Consider the following 18,539-nt stretch of genomic DNA (forward strand, 5'->3'; position numbering starts at 1 on the left):
GCGACTGAATACTTAACGTCGTGTGAGCGACCTGTGTTAACACTCGCGCCCATTGGTTTGGCATAGTTATGATGCGCTCGACGCCGTATTTATACATTTTTGAAAACGATGTTGTGCGCACGATGTTATTTTTGAAAACGGAGGGGCCAAAATATCTGTTTTCCAAAATACCCTGCTACATGGAAACTTGGGCTTATTTAACTCAAACAAATAAGCAAAAGCAAATAACTGATGGCATGTGTAAGTAGGACGGGTATCAGTCATGTTAGGAGTGTATGGATGGGTGAAACATGGTGTAAGGTGTGTTGTGAGGTGCAGTAAACCAAACAAAGGGAAACAGGCTGAAGAGGCTGCAGCAGGCCCAGCTGGGAAAGAGTGTGTGACCAAAAGGGCAGGGGATTATGGTCTGTGTATACCACTAAGGAACTTACTCCACCTCCCACATAAACCTCAAAATGTTTCAATGCCCAGATGAGTGCCAATACTTCCTTTTCAATGATGGAATAGCTTAACTGATGTGAGTTAAACTTTTTAGAAAAGAAACTCACCCGGCAGTCAACACCATTGTCATTCATCTGCATGAGTTTGGCCCCAGCTCCGACCTTACTAGCATCCACATAGAGGGAGAAAGGCTGGTCCATTTGGGGAGCTGCTAAGACAGGGGCAGAACATAGCAAAGACTTCACAGATTCAAAAGCTTCTTGGCAGTGGGGAGACCACTCAAACTTAACCTTTGGGCTAAGAAGAGACGTGAGAGGAGCAACCACCATGGAGAAATTTTTGCAAAACCCTCGGTAGTAGCCCACCATACCCAAAAAATTAGACAGTTGTCTACAGTTGACAGTTGTTGACTTCATTGTTGGCACAGGAAACTGGTCAACAGCCAACACCTTGGCCCTTACAGGCCACACCTGCCCCTGGCCAACTACCTTGTCCAGGTGGGTGACTGTCGCCTTGGCAAACTCAAATTTTGCCAGGTTGATGGTGAGAAATGCCCAGGCCAAATGGTCACACAGGGCCCTGATGCACTGAAGATGATCTTCCTAACTATCACTGTAAATCACAACATCATCCAAGTACACAGCACAGCCCACCAGACCAGGCACAACCTTATTGAGGCGCTGGAAAGCGGCAGGAGCGTTGCCAAGCTGAATGGCATCACAGTGTAAGAGTACAAACCACTGGGTGTGATAAATGCTGCAATCTCTCTGGCTCGAGGAGTCAAAGGCACCTGCCAGTAACCTTTAAGTAAGTCAAACTTACTCACAAACTTTGCCAAGCTGACCAGGGGCCCGTTGCACAAAAGTAGGATTAAGACATCCAGGATAAGTGACTGAGCTGAGTTCAACCAATCCAAAACATGAGTGTCCAGGCTTAATCGGTTGCACAAAGACCAAGCCAGGATGAGCAGACATGGATTCAACAAGCCAGGTGAAACCTATCCTGGATAAGTATGTGCACGCGGCTTCCTTAAATAGACCCCGCCATCGATCACAGATTCACTGATTCACCATGGCAACTAGAGCAACGTACTTTTCCCCGTTGGAGGCAGAAGTCCTCATGGAGGCTTACAAGGAGGTGAAGGACCAAATTAAAAAGAAAGGCAACACCGCCACAGTTATAAAACAATGAGAGAAAGCGTGGCAAAGTATTGCAGACTGCCTGAATGCGTAAGTAGCGCACAAATACACTCTCACTGCTCCGCTGAAACATCACAATTACAATCCAAACAGTTGATTAACATCTCCGAAAACGTAGTTGTACTCTGATTATGAATCAGTTGAAATTGTAAGTGAAATTGTGTAAATGTAACTCCATCAGACTGTATAACTCCTTGTTATACCATGGTCTGGGTGAATACTCAATTCTGATTGGCTGCAGGGTGTCCGTTAAAAAGTGTTGTAGGACACCTATAAAAAGTTCCGGTAAAATAGCCTGATTCTTTGTTCTAAATTCCTGTTCTAAATTATTGCGCTGGCTCAAACGCTTGTTGGTAACCGTGGCAACAGAAACTGTCTTGCTCACCTTACTTACTTACTTGCTTGATACAGAGTGAATGGTGGATAATATTTCTAAAAACGATTTAGGATAGACTTACTTGCGTGATACACATTTAATGATCAGAGTGAATGGTGGATAATATTTCTTGCAAAAAAAACGATTTAGGAAACTATCTGTGGACTTTGATTCTTTGAAACAAAATTTTGCATCATCCTCTCGACACACACAAGCGGTAAGAGGTGCACTTGCCCTCTGAAATGATACTTTGTATCACGTAACATAACGTTAAGCAATCATCTCACTTCCCTCCACTGATTAGGCCTAATATAACAGCTGCGGCCGACCGAGCTGCAGGTTCTGTGGCCAGAGACGGTTACCTCGGCAACGTGTCACAACGAGAGGTATTAAATAGTCCACTCAGCCGCTTCTTGTGGAAAAACTTGGTGACCATGGCATGGCTTCGCATGGACACCATGGACACCTCGTCGGGCATTATCCCTTACATAATTTCCCTTTATTTATATTTATATCGGATGTGCATTTTATATATAGTCTATGATATCTATCTGATGATTGCAACATCATCTAAAATCATCATTTATCTAATGATTGAAATTAATGAAATTAATTGAAATTGAAATTAATGATGCTTATGTTTTGTGTTAATGTTTAAATAATGACCGTGGATCTAGTTGAATGTGATAACAATGTGTAGTGGTCAGTGGAATAGCTATTGGTTTCCGTTTGTGATGACTGCTGACTGAGATAAGGGATGAGATTAAATAGATCCTGGAACTTAGCCTGGTCTGGAGCAGGCTAGCTCCACAGAATAAATCTCCATGGTAACTTATCCCATAACATATTCCACTTTCCGCTATCCTGCTTTTGTGCAACCGGATCACGGATAAGTTGAGCCAGGATAACCAACATATCCCGGCTTTATCCCTTATCCTAGTTTTGTGCAACGGGCCCCTGATCCACAAAATCCTCCATGCGGGGGAGTGGGAAAGAGTCAGGCTTTGTTACTTTATTCACTTTCCTCAGTTCAGTGCATGGTCTAAATGAACCATCTGACTTCTTAACTAGTACGCATGGGGAAGACCAACAACAAGGCTCAGCAATACTGTTTTCTAACATGTAGCTGACCTCTACCTCTAACTGCTCACGCTTGTCTGGAGACATACGGTAAAAACGCTGTCTAACTGGTGGGGCCCCTCCTACATCAATGTCGTGCTCAACAAGATGAGTATGAGATAGAACAGTCCGGGATAACCTTTAATCAGATTCACCAACTCTGTTTGCTTCGGCTCCGGTAAATTCTTCAGCATTATCTCAAGGTTGGCAAGAGATTCTGAATTTTTTAGATGGTCTCTCAAAATCCCATCGTCTGGCGTACACACCTCGCCCTTGACTTCTGTCACCTGGTCAAAAGGTGGGGATGAATGAATGACTGATGCCGCTGCAGCAACAGAGGAAACCACCAACCCAGGACCTGGTATAGCAGAACAAGCAAAATAGGGTTTCAACAAGTTAATATGACACAACTGCACTGACTTCTTCCGGTCAGGGGTCACCGGGACTATACTCTTGGCGTTCTGCCCGCCGATCATAGAGACTTTTCAGTTTATCTTGGGCTGCTTGAAGATTTTCTTTTGCCAATTTATTTGCCCGATTGGTGGGCCTCTTTCACTTGCCAGTCACTGTGAAGGGATGCTAGAGGGCCTCGAACTTTATGACCGAAAACCAGGTCATTGGGGCTGAAACCCAATTGCTCTTGGGACACCTCCCTGGCAGCCAACACCAGCCAGGGTAAACCCTCCTCCTAATCTTGGTCTAACTCGGTGCAATATGCTCGGAGAAGAGTCTTCAAAGTCTGATGGAATCTCTCAAGAGCTCCCTGGCTCTGGGCGTGATAGGCGCTGGACTGCGAATGTTTGATATTTAGTTGTTTTAACACTTCTGAAAACAACTTTGATGAAAAAATAGACCCCTGGTCAGCCTGGATAACCTTTGGGATTCCAAAAATAGACATGAACTGTGTCACAGCTTTCATAACTGACCTAGTAGAGATGCTCCTAAGGGGATAGGCAACAGGATAACATGTAGCCTGACACATGACAGTTAGCAAAAAGTTACTGCCAGCTTTGGAACGTGGCAAAGGGCCAACGCAGTCAAAAATCAGATGCTCAAAGTGGTGTTCAGCAACTGGAATGGGGTACAGAGGGGCAGGTTTAATTGCCTGATTTGGTTTTCCAGTCAACTGACGTGTGGCAAGTTTTGATAAAAGCTGAAATGTCTCTTTTCAAATGTGGCCAGTAAAAATGCTGCATAACTTGATCATAGGTTTTTCTCACACCTAAATGACCAGCTACACCATCATGATCAGTCTGAAGGACAGTTAAATGTAACGAAGAGGGCAAAAAGTACTTGCACAATCTCATTCCCCAAAAAACAGTCCCCCTTGGGAACCCATTTTCTCACCAACAGGCTGTCTAGTAGAAAGTAGCCATGAGCTGCACTCTGTGCCTCATCATCTGGTAGAACTTAGAATCAGAATCAGAATCAGAAAAAGCTTTATTGCCAAGTACGATTTTACGTATACGAGGAATTTGTTTTGGTAAAGTTGGTGCATCTACTAAAAATAAGCTATTAAAGAAGTAAAAAATATAACAATATTAATATATATACACAAGTCTGTTTTTGTTTTGTTTTTTTGCAGAAGCACAGTCTGGTTTTTTTTTGGAAACAGTCTGTTTTTTCAGACTGTTTCTTCAGGCTTTTTCTTGGCTGTACAATGGCTGAAGCGAGGGATCCTCTTTTTGCACTTTCGCAAGGTCACTGCAAGATGAAGGGGAAAGCAGGCACAGGAAACACAGGCTCTCTTTTCCTATCTGAATTATCAAGACATGAACTACCATCAGCACAGCTCATGGCACGTGTCACTGCACAGGTGGGTAGTACTACAGGAGGATTTTTTGGAGACTCAGAAACTTCTACCTGAGAAGTCGGGGTGTCCACCATTACAGGTGCAACAGACTGGACATGGTCGTCACAACTCTTAATAGCAGCAATGGAAGAGATAATGGAGGACGAATCCACAGCACCAGACTACACTGGGAAATACAGTTAGGCCCTCAGCAAACCCCACCCCTCTTAGTTATTGTTGCTAAGTCTGTTAAGTTTTCCAGTCAAGCACTGCAGTTTACAATCATACCATGGTGGATTTACCACCACCTAAACTGATAGAAAGAAGTAGACCATAGCAGCAATTTTAATGGGGACTATCAATTCTGGCAGCTGACTTGCCAACTGTTTGCTAACATTATCTCCTTGATTGTGAGGAAAATCTGTTAGCTTGACTTTGTATTGTTTCCAGCGAAATCGAATGAAAATACAAACCACCTTCAATATCAATTTGATGGCTACATACATGATTTCATTTTGTTTCATGATATCCTGTATGATTACAATCATGATGCAATACTGTTTCTCTCACGTTTCACTCATTGTAAATGCACGTAACCGAAACCAAACCATATTTTTTTGCTTCAAGTCTATAATCCAATCTGAGTAACAACACTCATGGCAATATAGCTTTAGATTAAAACAGCATTGCCTACTGTGTCGAAGAAGCTGAGGTCAATAACAAGCTGCAGGCCTTTTTTCAAATTTAGTTTGTTAGGTTTTAGTAACATAAACTCTCCACAGATGCTAAAACCTCAACATTTCCAGTGAAAATACTGAGGACATGACCTCATTGTCCTCAACAGCAGCTTCACCCAGGAAACCGCTAAACCATTCGTCATGAAAAGCACAATTTGATTGTTTTTGCAGGTTGACAAGGGTGGTAACAGGCTATTATTATCTGAACACAATCCCCAGTCAGTGCACTCAGCTGTTCACCGATACTGAGGACCAAGTGCTGAAGGCTTTCAATGCACCTGCCAGAAAGTGTCTTTTACCACCTGCAGTCTCATGGAGGAAAATGAGAGGTGAAAGGAGGCAGTCTTGTTCATTTTCTGTCTGCATGTGTGTGTGTTTGTTCCAGTGTGTTTGAGTGGGGGTGTTTGTGTGGGTGAAGATGGCAAAAGCAACAGCAAATGAGAGTCTGGTCTTCCCTGCAGACTTGTAGTCGCAGCTATGAAGTTATAAGAGGATAGTTGTACAGTCTGTGTGTGTGTGTGTGTGTGTGTGTGTGTGTGTGTGTGTGTGTGTGTGTGTGTGTGTGTGCGTGTGCGTGTGTGTGTGTGTGTGTGTGTGTGTCTGCCATTGTTCAGGGGACATCACGGTGTCCCTGTTTAGTTTTATCACTGCAATAATCAGGAATGCGGTCTTTGTCTGCCTCTGTTGCTGTGTTACCTCACCCCTGCTCCTCCTTCGTCATCCATTCGTATTTCTTATCAGTCAGAGAGGCCCAAGTAAGAATTTGGACATTCAGTTTTGCATCTATCAGCATTCAGACATTGAGAGAACTGTCGGTTTCCTCCAAAGCTGATTAGTATTGAGCAGCAGTCATGCTGCCCGCCATGTGCTGCTCTCCCACCTGCTTTTTTCACTTTGTCATTGATTAAAGTTCCTGCACTGTCCACACCAGACAAGGCTTTTCCTTTGTTTGCCCACTGGATAAAAGTTTGGACCTGGACTGAGCTGCACCAGCTAATCCTGAATCCATTACTAAGTTTGTATGTATAAAGTCCTTCCTAAGTACTTAGTAACTGCTAGCTAGTTTACTAACTAGTGAATTACTAAATTATGTGAAACCCCTGGAAGACTGTCTGGTCAACAGTTTTACAGGAGCAATTGATTTTATAAATCTAACTCTCAATACTTGTATTACTTTTATATAAGCATATATATGCATACATGTAGAGAAATTGGTCTTTGTTATTTACTAGTGTTCTAGCAGGTAGGAGTGAGGGGTACATTTACAGTTATGTCCAATGACACTGTTTTGGTCATGTGTTGTGTGTAGTTTTTGTGTTCTTTTTAGCAGTAGCTTTGTCAGTTAGTCATATGAAAGTTGCACTTAGTACTTAATTTGTGCACATTGTAACTAAGCTGTCTATGAGCTTATAAATAGCTGGTGCCAGCTGCTTCAGGAAGTCAATGTAGCATCACAAGCTGTAGTAAATGTTCCAGTTAGTGAATTTTTAATCCTTAATGACAAACCAGTTTGTCATCACTTTTCCATGGATGTCGCACCCTGCACCTTCATTCTCTATGCTCACTAAAACTTTGCTCTGTGCTTCACACGAGTACTTAACGTTATGTATATAATGTTAAACTGACCATGATGCTGTGATATTGTTGCACCACTCCCTCCATTAGATGGCCTGTCTCGAGTAACCACGGGTGGACAGTGTGAAAACAGAAAGGATCGACCAACCCTAATGCAGGGTGCTATCCTCGCCGTTCTTGTTGCTCAGTTCAAACGTGCTGTCCAGCGTCTGTCTTAGTTTGACATGGGTGTGAATACATATCACTCCAGTGAGCATGTTGCTGTTTTTGATCTTTGCTTGCACTCTTTCAGTTCTCTCTCATCCCTTCTAATTGGGATTCTTCTCAGTTTTGAGCACAGAGCTTTCAAAGACAAAGGTAGTTTCACAGAGAGACAAGACAGGTACTAGAAAGCAGACTTGATCAAACATAGTGCCAACACTAGAGAGTCAGTGCTTCTTAAATCCTGTGTTTGAAGGGTCTTACCAGCGTTTCTGAACATTTTATCCTAACTACAAATCTGGTAGACTTTACATTAGGAAACTATATTGTTTTATGTTTTGGTGATCTAGAGCTGTCTTGATACAGGTTGCCCTTCCTGCTCATCAACGAGTCTTTAAGAAGTTACATTATTAGAAAATGAATCGGCAGCTATTCTGATAATCCATTAATCCAGTAAATAATTTTTCAGGGCAAACATGCCTGACATTCCCAGCTCTGCCTTCTCACTTGTGAGGATGCACTGCATTTCTAAGACTTGTGTAATTTGGGAAAAAAACTAAACAAAACAAAACAAAACAAAACAAAACAAAAAAACAATTTGAAGACAGCACCTTGGGGTTTAAGAAGTTGTGGCAGACATTTTTCACTACTTTCTGACATTTTTTGACCATATTAATCTATTGCCTGCAGATTAATTGATCAAGAAAATAATCATTACTTGCAGCACTGTTTAATAACATCCTCTTTTTTGACCAAGATTCAATTGAATACAATATAGTATTAATTGTGGCATTAATAGTGCATTCACAGATGTGCAAGTTACCTGTGGCTAACACCCCTCAAACCATCACAGATGCTGGTGACAAGTGCCCAGAGCCCAGAGGACACAAATGTGCTGTTGGCTCGTCAGACCACAGCACATTTTTCCACTTTGCGTCAGTCCATCTCAGATGAGCTTGTGCCCCGAGAAGTTGGCAGCGTTTCTGAATGTTGTTGATATATGGCCGTTGCTTTGCATGGGAGAGGTTTAACATGCATTTGTGGATGCCATGATGAACTGCGTTTACTGCCAATGGTTTTCCGAAGTGTTTCCGAGCACATGTAGTAACGTTCTTTATACAATCATGTCAGTTTTTAAAGCAGTGTTGCCTGAGGGGTCTCAGGCATTTGATTGATATTAATGAAGCTCAATCTTTTACATGCTTAGGCCTGCAGTTTGTTTGTCATACCATCCTGCACTCACTCCTCTCACATGCTTACTAATAATTTCTTTGCTGTCGTTGTCTGGGGCTGTCAAACTGAGATATCAGCTATTCTCATCAGCTGGTCACATCTATCCAATAGCACAGCGAAACACCCTCATTTTGAGCCAATCATCTTGTTGCTATCTTTTTAAATGTGATTTCTTCTCTGCCTTGATTCATTCATGTAGCTGTTATGGTCACCCCTCCACCTCCCCATCACCACTCAGTCTTCACAGATTCATCAGCTTCATCATTTCATCAGTCTCAGCAGAGTCATCAGCCACCATCTTGCTGCTGTTCAGGGCAGCCATCCCTTGATTACAAAATCTCCCTGCAGAGTCTAAGCGGCAAATACTTTTTGACAAGCCTTAATTATCACATATTACTGTTATATTACTGTTGTAATAAACAATTATCTTTGCCTCATTCACTTCTGTCTCCTGATTGAAATGTAAGATATGCCCGATTTAAAGCAAAAAACAATATAAAAGTCTTTTCCATAAACAGTTTTTTTCCCTAATATACCAAAGCAAGTGCATGTAGTACTGAAACACACTCAATTTGCAGAAAATCAATCCACAAGCTTTTTTTTATAATTGATAATATGTGTTTGTTGCAGCCTCTTCAGTGTGATGATTCACTATGTTTTATCATTGTAGATTCAATATGTTTTGGCTTGGACAATCAAGACATTTGAAGATGCATTGAGGGGTTCTGGAAATTCATGATGCGAATTTTTCATTATCTTCTGCCATTAGGCATAGTTTGTCCTGATGGCTCATCTGTATTTAATGTCAAAATGCCAATAAATGATTTAAATACATAAAATAAACAACACTGAAATTGAAAATAATCAGTTGCAGCCCAATCAGCACACATGTCCTGACCTGAATTACTGTTTTTATTTAATTATGTTTATGCTTTTCTTTTATGTTTTACTATGAGTGTCAGAAAGACTTAATTTTTAGACCACTTTACTGATACATTATATTTTAATGTGAGTGAACGTATTAATCCAAAACAAATTTCATAACACATGTGCTAGTAAATGCCATAAATAGATTTTTGTTCAAATCCTTTGTTATTATCCGCCTGCACCTGCCAGTAATCAGTCACTGTAATGAATCCCAGAGCTTTTCCAATCATGTCTAAAAAATGACGAGCTACTTAACATTCTGTGTGGTAGCTGGTGGAGGGAAACGCATGTGGACGCCCCTGGTGTAATGTTTGAAAAACCATGGGCGTGAATTTCCTCTCTCTCTCCAGAGCCTCTAAACCAACTGACACTAACTAATTGACTTGCAGCACAGCTTAATAAAACTAAAAGCAGGAAGAGGCATCTAGCCGACTCATTACATAGGACTAATCCTTTATAGTTAATTAGCTTTTTTTTCTGTGACAGACAAGGGGAAATTTATAACGCTGTCAAGGTTAGCAATCCCTCTCGCTTCACTGTCCACCTGCTAGATTTGAAAGACATATATCAAAGCTGCTCTTTGCAGAGAGACATATGTACGCATGGACCAAATCCAGTGTTCACTTGTACTGAAATATTTACATGGTGGAGGAACATTAAATTGATTCCAGTGCTCAGAAATTCATAACGCATTCCCTCGCAACAGAAATGCAGCTTTGGCATTTTACAAATAAATGAACAGTGTGCGTGGGTGGGCGGGTGTTCCTGTGTGGTGGATTTTGCACTAAGGAGCAAATGCCTTTGAATGTTGTGTATTCATGTCTATATTTTTGACTGGTGAAAATCCCACAGATTTGACTCACATGAATGGGCCTGCTGCAGACAGATTTGGATGTTGTTTACTGATGCATGGTAGCGAGGACAGTGTACGACTCTATTTGAGATATGAAGAGAAAAGGAAAGCTCCATGTCTCTCTTTGTGGTGTCAGACTGAGGCCGCTCAAACGTATGTTTTAATTTAATTTTTAATCTGTTTTGTGGTACTGAAATTGTCTAACAGTCGTGCCACTGCTGGTAAAAACACCCAAAACATCATTCACTGCTTTTCACTCTATGACGCCAGCTGGTTGATCACACAGCCCACAAAAATGTATCCAAAAATCATATCAAAACATATAATAGAATCATATATCAAAACATATCGTATTTGGAACTATAACCAGAATGTTTGTGAACATATTGGCCCTATCATGCAGTTGACAAGGCATTTGTTTTCTTTCAATTATTTTATTAAAAAACACTTGGTACTTTTTCTGGAAACACAGACATCTGAAATAATTGCCCTCACTTCACAGGTCTATAACACAGCATACATTGCATGGAAGCCACAGATAATCAGAAATGGTAGTAGGTACAGCAGCAAGTCCTTCTCTGCATGTTATGACACTGAATGGGTGTGGTTTCATGCTTTTCAGGGTCAGTTGTTGCTTTGGTTTGCCATTTCCCTTCCAAGGAATGATTATATCATGCAAATACAATGTAGAACAATTTCCAGACAAAGTCACTTCTGATGTACACAGTGCTGACACATCAGTGCACAACACTATTCTCACTGAGTTTGTTCTCTCTCTTTTCTTCCAGGCCATGGAACTAAAGGGGTGTTTGAGTTACTGGCAGGCTGGAGAAGAACAAGGGAAAACCTCCCCTTCAAGGAACGTGTGGCAGATGCTTTTGCTGACGTGATGGTGTGCTACACCATGACCAGCTCACTCTACATCATCACCTTTGGCATGGGAGCTAGCCCCTTTACCAACATCGAGTCTGTTAAAATTTTCTGCCAGAGCATGTGCGTTGCTATCTTAGTCAACTACTTCTACGTTTTCTCTTTCTACGGCTCCTGCCTGGTGTTTGCCGGACAGCTGGAGCAGAACCGCTACCACAGTGTTTTCTGTTGTAAAATCCCCTCAGTGGAGTATCTGGACCGCCAGCCCACATGGTTTAAAACCATGATGAGTGATGGCCATGACTTGTCCACACACCACGACAGCGTCCCCTACCAGAATCACTTCATCCAGCACTTCCTGCGTGAGCACTACACAGAATGGATTACTAACACTTATGTCAAACCCTTTGTGGTCATTCTGTATCTCATCTACGCCTCCTTCTCATTCATGGGATGTTTACAAATCAGTGATGGATCAAATATTGTGAACCTACTGGCTAGTAATTCTCCGAGTGTTTCGTATGCTCTGACCCAGCAAAAATACTTCAGTAACTACAGTCCTGTGATTGGGTTTTACATTTACGAACCCATAGAGTACTGGAACTCCACAGTGCAGGAGCACCTGAAGACTTTGAGTCATGGTTTCAACAAGATCTCCTGGATGGACAACTTTTTCCACTACCTGCGGGTGGTGAATGTTAGTGCGTCAACCAAGAACGACTTCATCACCATCCTCAAAGGCTCCTTCCTGCGCAGCCCGGAGTACCAGCACTTCACTGAGGACATCATATTCTCTAAGAACCGCGAGACTGATGAGTACGACATTATTGCCTCACGGATGTACTTGGTGGCACGGACGACAGAAAAGAAGCGTGAGGAGGTGGTGGAGCTTCTGGAAAAGCTTCGTCCATTGATGCTGATTAACAGCATCAAATTCATTGCCTTCAATCCTACGTTTGTGTTCATGGACCGGTACAGCTCCTCTGTCATCTCGCCCATCCTGACCTCAGGATTCAGCGTACTCACAATCCTCATCCTCACTTTCTTCCTGGTCATCAACCCCTTGGGGAATTTCTGGCTCATCCTCACTGTAACGTCCGTGGAGCTGGGTGTCTTGGGTTTGATGACCCTCTGGAATGTTGGCATGGACAGCATCTCAATCCTGTGCCTTATTTATACCCTCAACTTCGCCATGGATCACTGTGCACCACACCTGTACACTTTTGTGCTAGCCACCGAGCACACTAGGACGCAGTGCATCAAGTTGGCACTGGAGGAGCACGGGGCAGCCATCCTGCAGAACACATCCTGCTTTGTGATCGGGATCATGCCCCTGGTGTTTGTGCCTTCCAATCTGACCTACACACTGTTCAAGTGCTCCCTCCTCACCGCGGGCTGCACTGTGCTGCACTGCTTCGTCATCCTGCCCGTCTTCCTGACCTTCTTCCCGCCATCCAAAAAGAGACACAAGAAAAAGAAACGGGCCAAGCGTAAAGAGCGGGAGAGGGAGAGGGAGCGGGAAAGGGAGAGGGAGAGAGAGAGGGAGGAAATAGAGTGCATCGAAGTCAGGGAGAATCCTGATCATGTGACAAATGTCTGAGTAGTTTTTCATGTTGATGATTAGTAGCAGTGGGTATCCGTCAGTTATTGGTGGATTAGAGGTGTTCTCCAACAGTGAGGCACCTCTTGTGGTACAGGTGAGTGTGAGATGTCCCCTGAAGAGAGGGCACTGGTCACTCCCAACCAATAGCAGCTAAGCTGGCCAGAGTAGAGCGCAGCCCCACTGGTCGGTCATCCAGTCCTTCAGTCTGGACAGTGTATCCCATTTGCACAAACTGCAACATGCTCATGGTTCTAAAGCTCTTTCCCAACTATTTGGTATATAAAAACAAGTTAGTTACCAGAACATATGCTTGCTAAATCTGTAAGTAAATTCAAACATACAGTATGTTAGACCATTTAAATATTAGCAATTCTGTGTTTATCTGCTGCAGCTGTTATCTCAGAAGAAGTGAGTGAGGAGCATAGCAGTCTGTTAAGCCAAGGACACTCAGACAGGTTGGTGAAAGTGGTCAATGTGATCATAAAAAAGTGGATAACTTAAACTGTGCAGGAGATGACTGTGCATGCACCTTACTCTGCACACCTTGATAACAGCAAAAAGAAATGAAACCAAATTCCATGGAAAGGGAGAAACTGTGGAGAGAAAGCACACCGCATGCTTTTCTGTAACATTAAAAATAGATGAACAGCTGAACTGGGCAGATGGCATACACTGTGTCCATTATGAAGAATTATCTTGCACATTGCATAGTGTGGATAGAACTGTCTAGGTTTCTTGTAGCAGGAGGCAAATATTTCTGCTTTATTCCAGAGGTCATACAAGGTCTTAGGCAATGGCAAATGGAACTGCAGTGGGCTGCAGCATATGAACAGGATGTGATAAGTGACTGTCGTGCAGCAGGATTTGAAAAGGCAGTAAGCCTGAGTATGACTTAAGTAAATCCTAAACTGCTTTTGAACCAGACCAGTAAAACCAAAAGTGAGGAGTGTTTCCAAGGCTTGAAAAATTGAACATTTTTAGCAGGTTGATAACAATGGCAAGTGTCTGTGAGAATATGAATGTCTCTGTGATACACTTATAACAGCTTACTGGCATGACTCTGGTAATTGGAAGGTCTGAATGTGACTCAAAACTAGCAGTGGTGCCAAATAGTGTACAGAATTTTTTGTGCGACGAATTTCTATAAAAACAAAAACATCTCAGTTTGAACTTTCACATAAATCAACCATGAATTATTCAAGCTAATTTAGTGATTGCTATTTAATGTTGTTCGGGTTTGTGAAGCAGATAATGAAGCAGGCTTCAAATGAAACAGTGAGGTCTCTGAATAGTGTGAAAAACTGAAGTCAAACGAGAACTTCCAGGTTTTGTTCCAGAGGTAAGGAAACCTCATTCAAAATCACATTGACGTTTGTAATAACCCTCTCTACACTACCTGGCCAGCACCAAACAGCAGACAGCAATTAGCTGAACTCCACACAGTGGAGCAGCTAAAGAGCCAGATTTGTCCCTCAGGAGTCAGTGGAAAGCAAAACAGAGTGAAAAAGAGGAGTGAATATTGGACTTACATCAGGCGATCAGACACACGACGCCAAATGAATGCTAATGTTGCTCTGTATCTGCTGGATGTGTATATAGGCAACTGCTTGCTAAAACATTTGCCACAGCAACTTTTCCAATATCTTTTTATTCAATATTCAGTCTTAGAAGTCCAAAATGGCTGCTGTCTCCCCAGAGGGTAAACACTATTATCTACGCGTGCCAAGGTCTGATAAGAATCTCTGTTGCTGTCCCAAAACAAACACACTCAAGGTCAGCAGCCCTGAAGGATTCCAATCTCTCACTGACCCCTGGCAGGCAGATCTTAGCTGGTGGCATGTGATAGAGAGGCCCCATATGTGAGTAGATGTGGCTGATTGCAGACCAGTCAATACCTTCTTAGGGGATTTGCTGCTTCTTAAGAGACTGTCATTGTGAGGACACTGCTCTTTTTTTTTGTTTTGTTTTGTTTTGTTTCTTTCTGTGCTGCCACTGGGAACCTGAATTGCTCTCACACAGGACAGCAGACCAAGCAGCTGGGGGGAGATTAGAATGTTCGTATTGGACCAAATGTCAGTGAGAAATATGTGTTGATGTTTGCCAAAGGAGTGTGTGAGGGAAGATCGTCATTCAGTATCAAGTGAGAAATCACTAGTTATCAAATAGGCTATTATACCCACTACTTGTGTGAGTTAATATCAGTGAACAAATGAGAGACAAAGGTGGAAAAGAATCCTCTTTTACCTGTCATACGTTACCACAAACACATGTCCTGCTTTTGTGGAGTTAGAAAGTAATCTTAAGTGAATTGTCAATAATAAAAACCTTATGACTTTCATTGACCAAACGTTGCCCAACTTAGAAATGAGGAGTTTTTGTCAAGCTACTTTCTGCAGCAGCTGCAGTGAACGTCACATTATGTAAAAGCCATGTCATGTATGTATAGCAAGAAGGCATGAATTGTTTGAAACAAGGGAAAGAAATGCAATTCTTAAATAGTTTATTTCCCAAAATGGACTGTGTTTGCATGGCACTGTATTGTATGTATGCATGTATTATTTTTTCTGTATGAAGTCTGCGTATTTTTCATTTTGCTACGCTGTAGTGATTTACGTTTGTTGTTTCGATGCATATTCTGTAACACCATGTGCTGCAAAAGAACAAAACGAGTCATATCTGTTCCAAAAAAGCCAGAGGATATTTCATGTGTACAATAACTGTAAATTACTCTTTTTTCTATATTTTCTAAGAAAAAAAATATACTATAGAAAGATTTTTAATGACAGAATTTTCTTAAAAAAAAAAGAATAAAAAGGGAAAAAAGTTGAACACAGTAGGCCAGTAATAAACAGTGGAATGTTACCAGTATACTAGATCCTATTCCTTGCACACTACAGTGTCAATGTTTGTTGAGGATTCACATTTTTATATGGGAAACTGTGGTCACCATTTTATTGTTTGTTTGTTTGTTTGTTTGTTTGTGTGTCTTGACTCCTTCATATTCTCTACTTGGCCCTCATATTTAAGGCCACACACTACAAGCAAAAACACTTTTTTGCATGCACTGGTCAATTTTGAGATTTTGGGCTATCTTGCCTCCGTAACATGTCTTCTTTCACACTAGAAGAAATAAAACATCCAAAATACACATTTAGGCTTTTATTTTAGTTATGCAGAATAATGCATATTTAATTAGACAAGGCCCCATTTGGATATTTAAAGATGACATTTCTGAAAGTTTGTATCACAAAAAGTAACTGTCTTAACATTAGTAAAAAAAAACTGGGGAAGTTTTGTGGTGATATATATTAGTTACATTTTTTACCCTTCACCTCAACTGTCTATCCTTAAGGAATCCATTACTCAACAGCCCTTTTTAAATAACAGAACAGATTAGGCTTTGTAATGGTCACTTTTGACCAAACGTAGGTTAGAAATTTCCAGAATATAGATGGAATCTCCAATTTATGTATGAAATACATCTACTACAGTTTTGCTATATGGCAGGTTAAGATTAGCAGCAAAGATTTCAATGTTGAGCATTATTGTTAACTCTTCTGGAACAGCAGACCTAAGGGTTAGGACCACATCCACCACTTCAGCAACTAGCATCATTCCCAAAGCCAAATACTGTCTTATTAGGCTACTGTGCATTTGAATAACATCATTAGCTAAAAAAGAAATGATTCTTCTATGGCAACGCATTGAGTCTTTGGAAACACAGTTCTTGTCAATCCATTGGTGGTTTTGGTCTTTTCCTGACATTTGTTGACAATAAGATTCAGAACATTGCCAGTCTTATTCTTCTAACACCAGATACTCTTTGAGGTCGACATGATTTCTTCTCTAAAAAGTTACGCTGTTATGTTTTGTTTGTTTGTTTGTTTGTTTTTTCAGATTTTCATGAGTACATGTTTCTGTGCACAAATATGCTATGACTCCTATGCATTTGTACTAAAATTAGGTTGTTTGAGTCACATTTATTCCCCTCCTTTATAATCATGTAAAAGCTAACCTTCACCCATAAATGCAGCATTTCCTCTCGGACACAGATAATGGTGACCATTTTCTAGTCAATTAAACTGTACCTCTTCAAGTGTTGCACATTTTCTAGTGTTACAAATCAGTTTCATTGGATCCACTCTGTAAGCTCCTGTTATATGGTGTGTTGTAGCCCTTTTTAACTTCTATGGGAATATCATAACTGAAATGTATTTGATACTGTGACATTACAGCTAAAATATCCATATGGCAGATGGGCTTCAAATGGGATGATAGGTGAGATTGCCTTAGAATCTATTTTTCTCAAAACTAATGAATACAATGCATGATCATCAAAAAGCAAAAGCAGAATTAAAATAGAAATAAATATACTAAAATCTTGGTGGTATTTTGAAAGTCAGTGTTTGGGCAGATAAATGGTTGAACTGTAAGTATCACAGAGTCCTTTGACCATGCACCAGCACATTTTCAGTTTGTACAACCAGCAACAGCACAATATTTCCACAATACAGGGCAATAAAAATATGCAATCATCACTTTGCTTGTTGAATAATCTACATGCCAGATCTGTTTCGACCACAGTCTCAGAGGACAAATTACTGTTTTATTGTAACTCATCTATCTTGTATGTCAAGTAACTGAGGCAAAAAAAAAGGCTCATGCCATCCCATTCATCAAACCTGTTATTTAATGGCATCTAGTTCCAGATTTTCATAACATTTCAAAATTGTGCAGAGCATAATAAGTTCCTGTTGGTGAAACAGGCAATGTTTGCTTCATACACTGTTAATACTACAGGAATCTATCTATCTATCTATCTATCTATCTATCTATCTATCTATCTATCTATCTATCTATCTATCTATCTATCTACAGTACATTTTTATAATGATTTCTTTACTTCATTATTCATTTGAAATAGTAACATATGACAATACCTATAGATTTGTGTTGCTGTCAGAAAGCTATTTTTGTGCTACTGTTTCCCTGTCCTTGCCAATACATTATTGTCTGAGTGATGGGCTTATATAACTTGCCTGAATTGACTTTTGGGACCCAATACATTGAGGACGGATAGCATACAGGAGTTTAACATGTCTATGTAACTTGATTAAGAGTACACTCAGTTTTTTGTTATTGTTATTATCATAACCATGTATTTGGAGGATTCTGGTCAGTTAGATTTTGCCTGTCTGAGCCTTATATACTGTGTCTTATGAGGGTATACCACTCAGTTTGAAAATGACACATATGCTAGGTAGTTTCTAAGGAAAGTACAGTCAGTCTTATTAGCATGATCAGCTCTCCCTCAAACTACAAAATACCCTGAAGGAAAAAAAAAATGCATTTCCACATGTGGTTACTACATGTTTCTATACAAATCCCTGAAAAAAAAAAAAAAAAAAAAAAAAAAACAGTATTCACAGAAATAGCCAGTTACTTAAATCAAGGATAGTCACTCCAGCTGAAAAATAGGTGCCTTGTGGAGGAATTAACAATTGTAAGGAAATTTTAACATGTCAATTTGGCAATTTGGTAATTTGACTGAAGCAGTAACAGCTTAAACCTGGCTTTTGTTTCTATCAACAACGTCCCCAGCCATTATTTGAG

At 40.9% G+C, this 18,539-nt stretch overlaps 1 protein-coding gene across 1 annotated transcript in view; it reads left to right on the forward strand.

Annotated features, from left to right (window-relative positions):
• ptchd4 (patched domain containing 4) overlaps positions 1-15,720 on the forward strand; it is a 45,967-nt gene extending 30,247 nt beyond the window's left edge. Inside the window, exon 3 of the mRNA XM_070987938.1 lies at positions 11,242-15,720. Within this exon, the coding sequence (XP_070844039.1) occupies positions 11,242-12,923 (1,682 nt within the window). The 3' untranslated portion in view covers positions 12,924-15,720. The remainder of the gene's footprint in view (positions 1-11,241) is intronic.
• The last annotated feature ends 2,819 nt before the right edge of the window (positions 15,721-18,539 follow it).

The sequence above is a fragment of the Chaetodon trifascialis genome, chromosome 19, assembly GCF_039877785.1.
Source record: "Chaetodon trifascialis isolate fChaTrf1 chromosome 19, fChaTrf1.hap1, whole genome shotgun sequence".
Lineage (NCBI taxonomy): Eukaryota > Metazoa > Chordata > Actinopteri > Chaetodontiformes > Chaetodontidae > Chaetodon > Chaetodon trifascialis.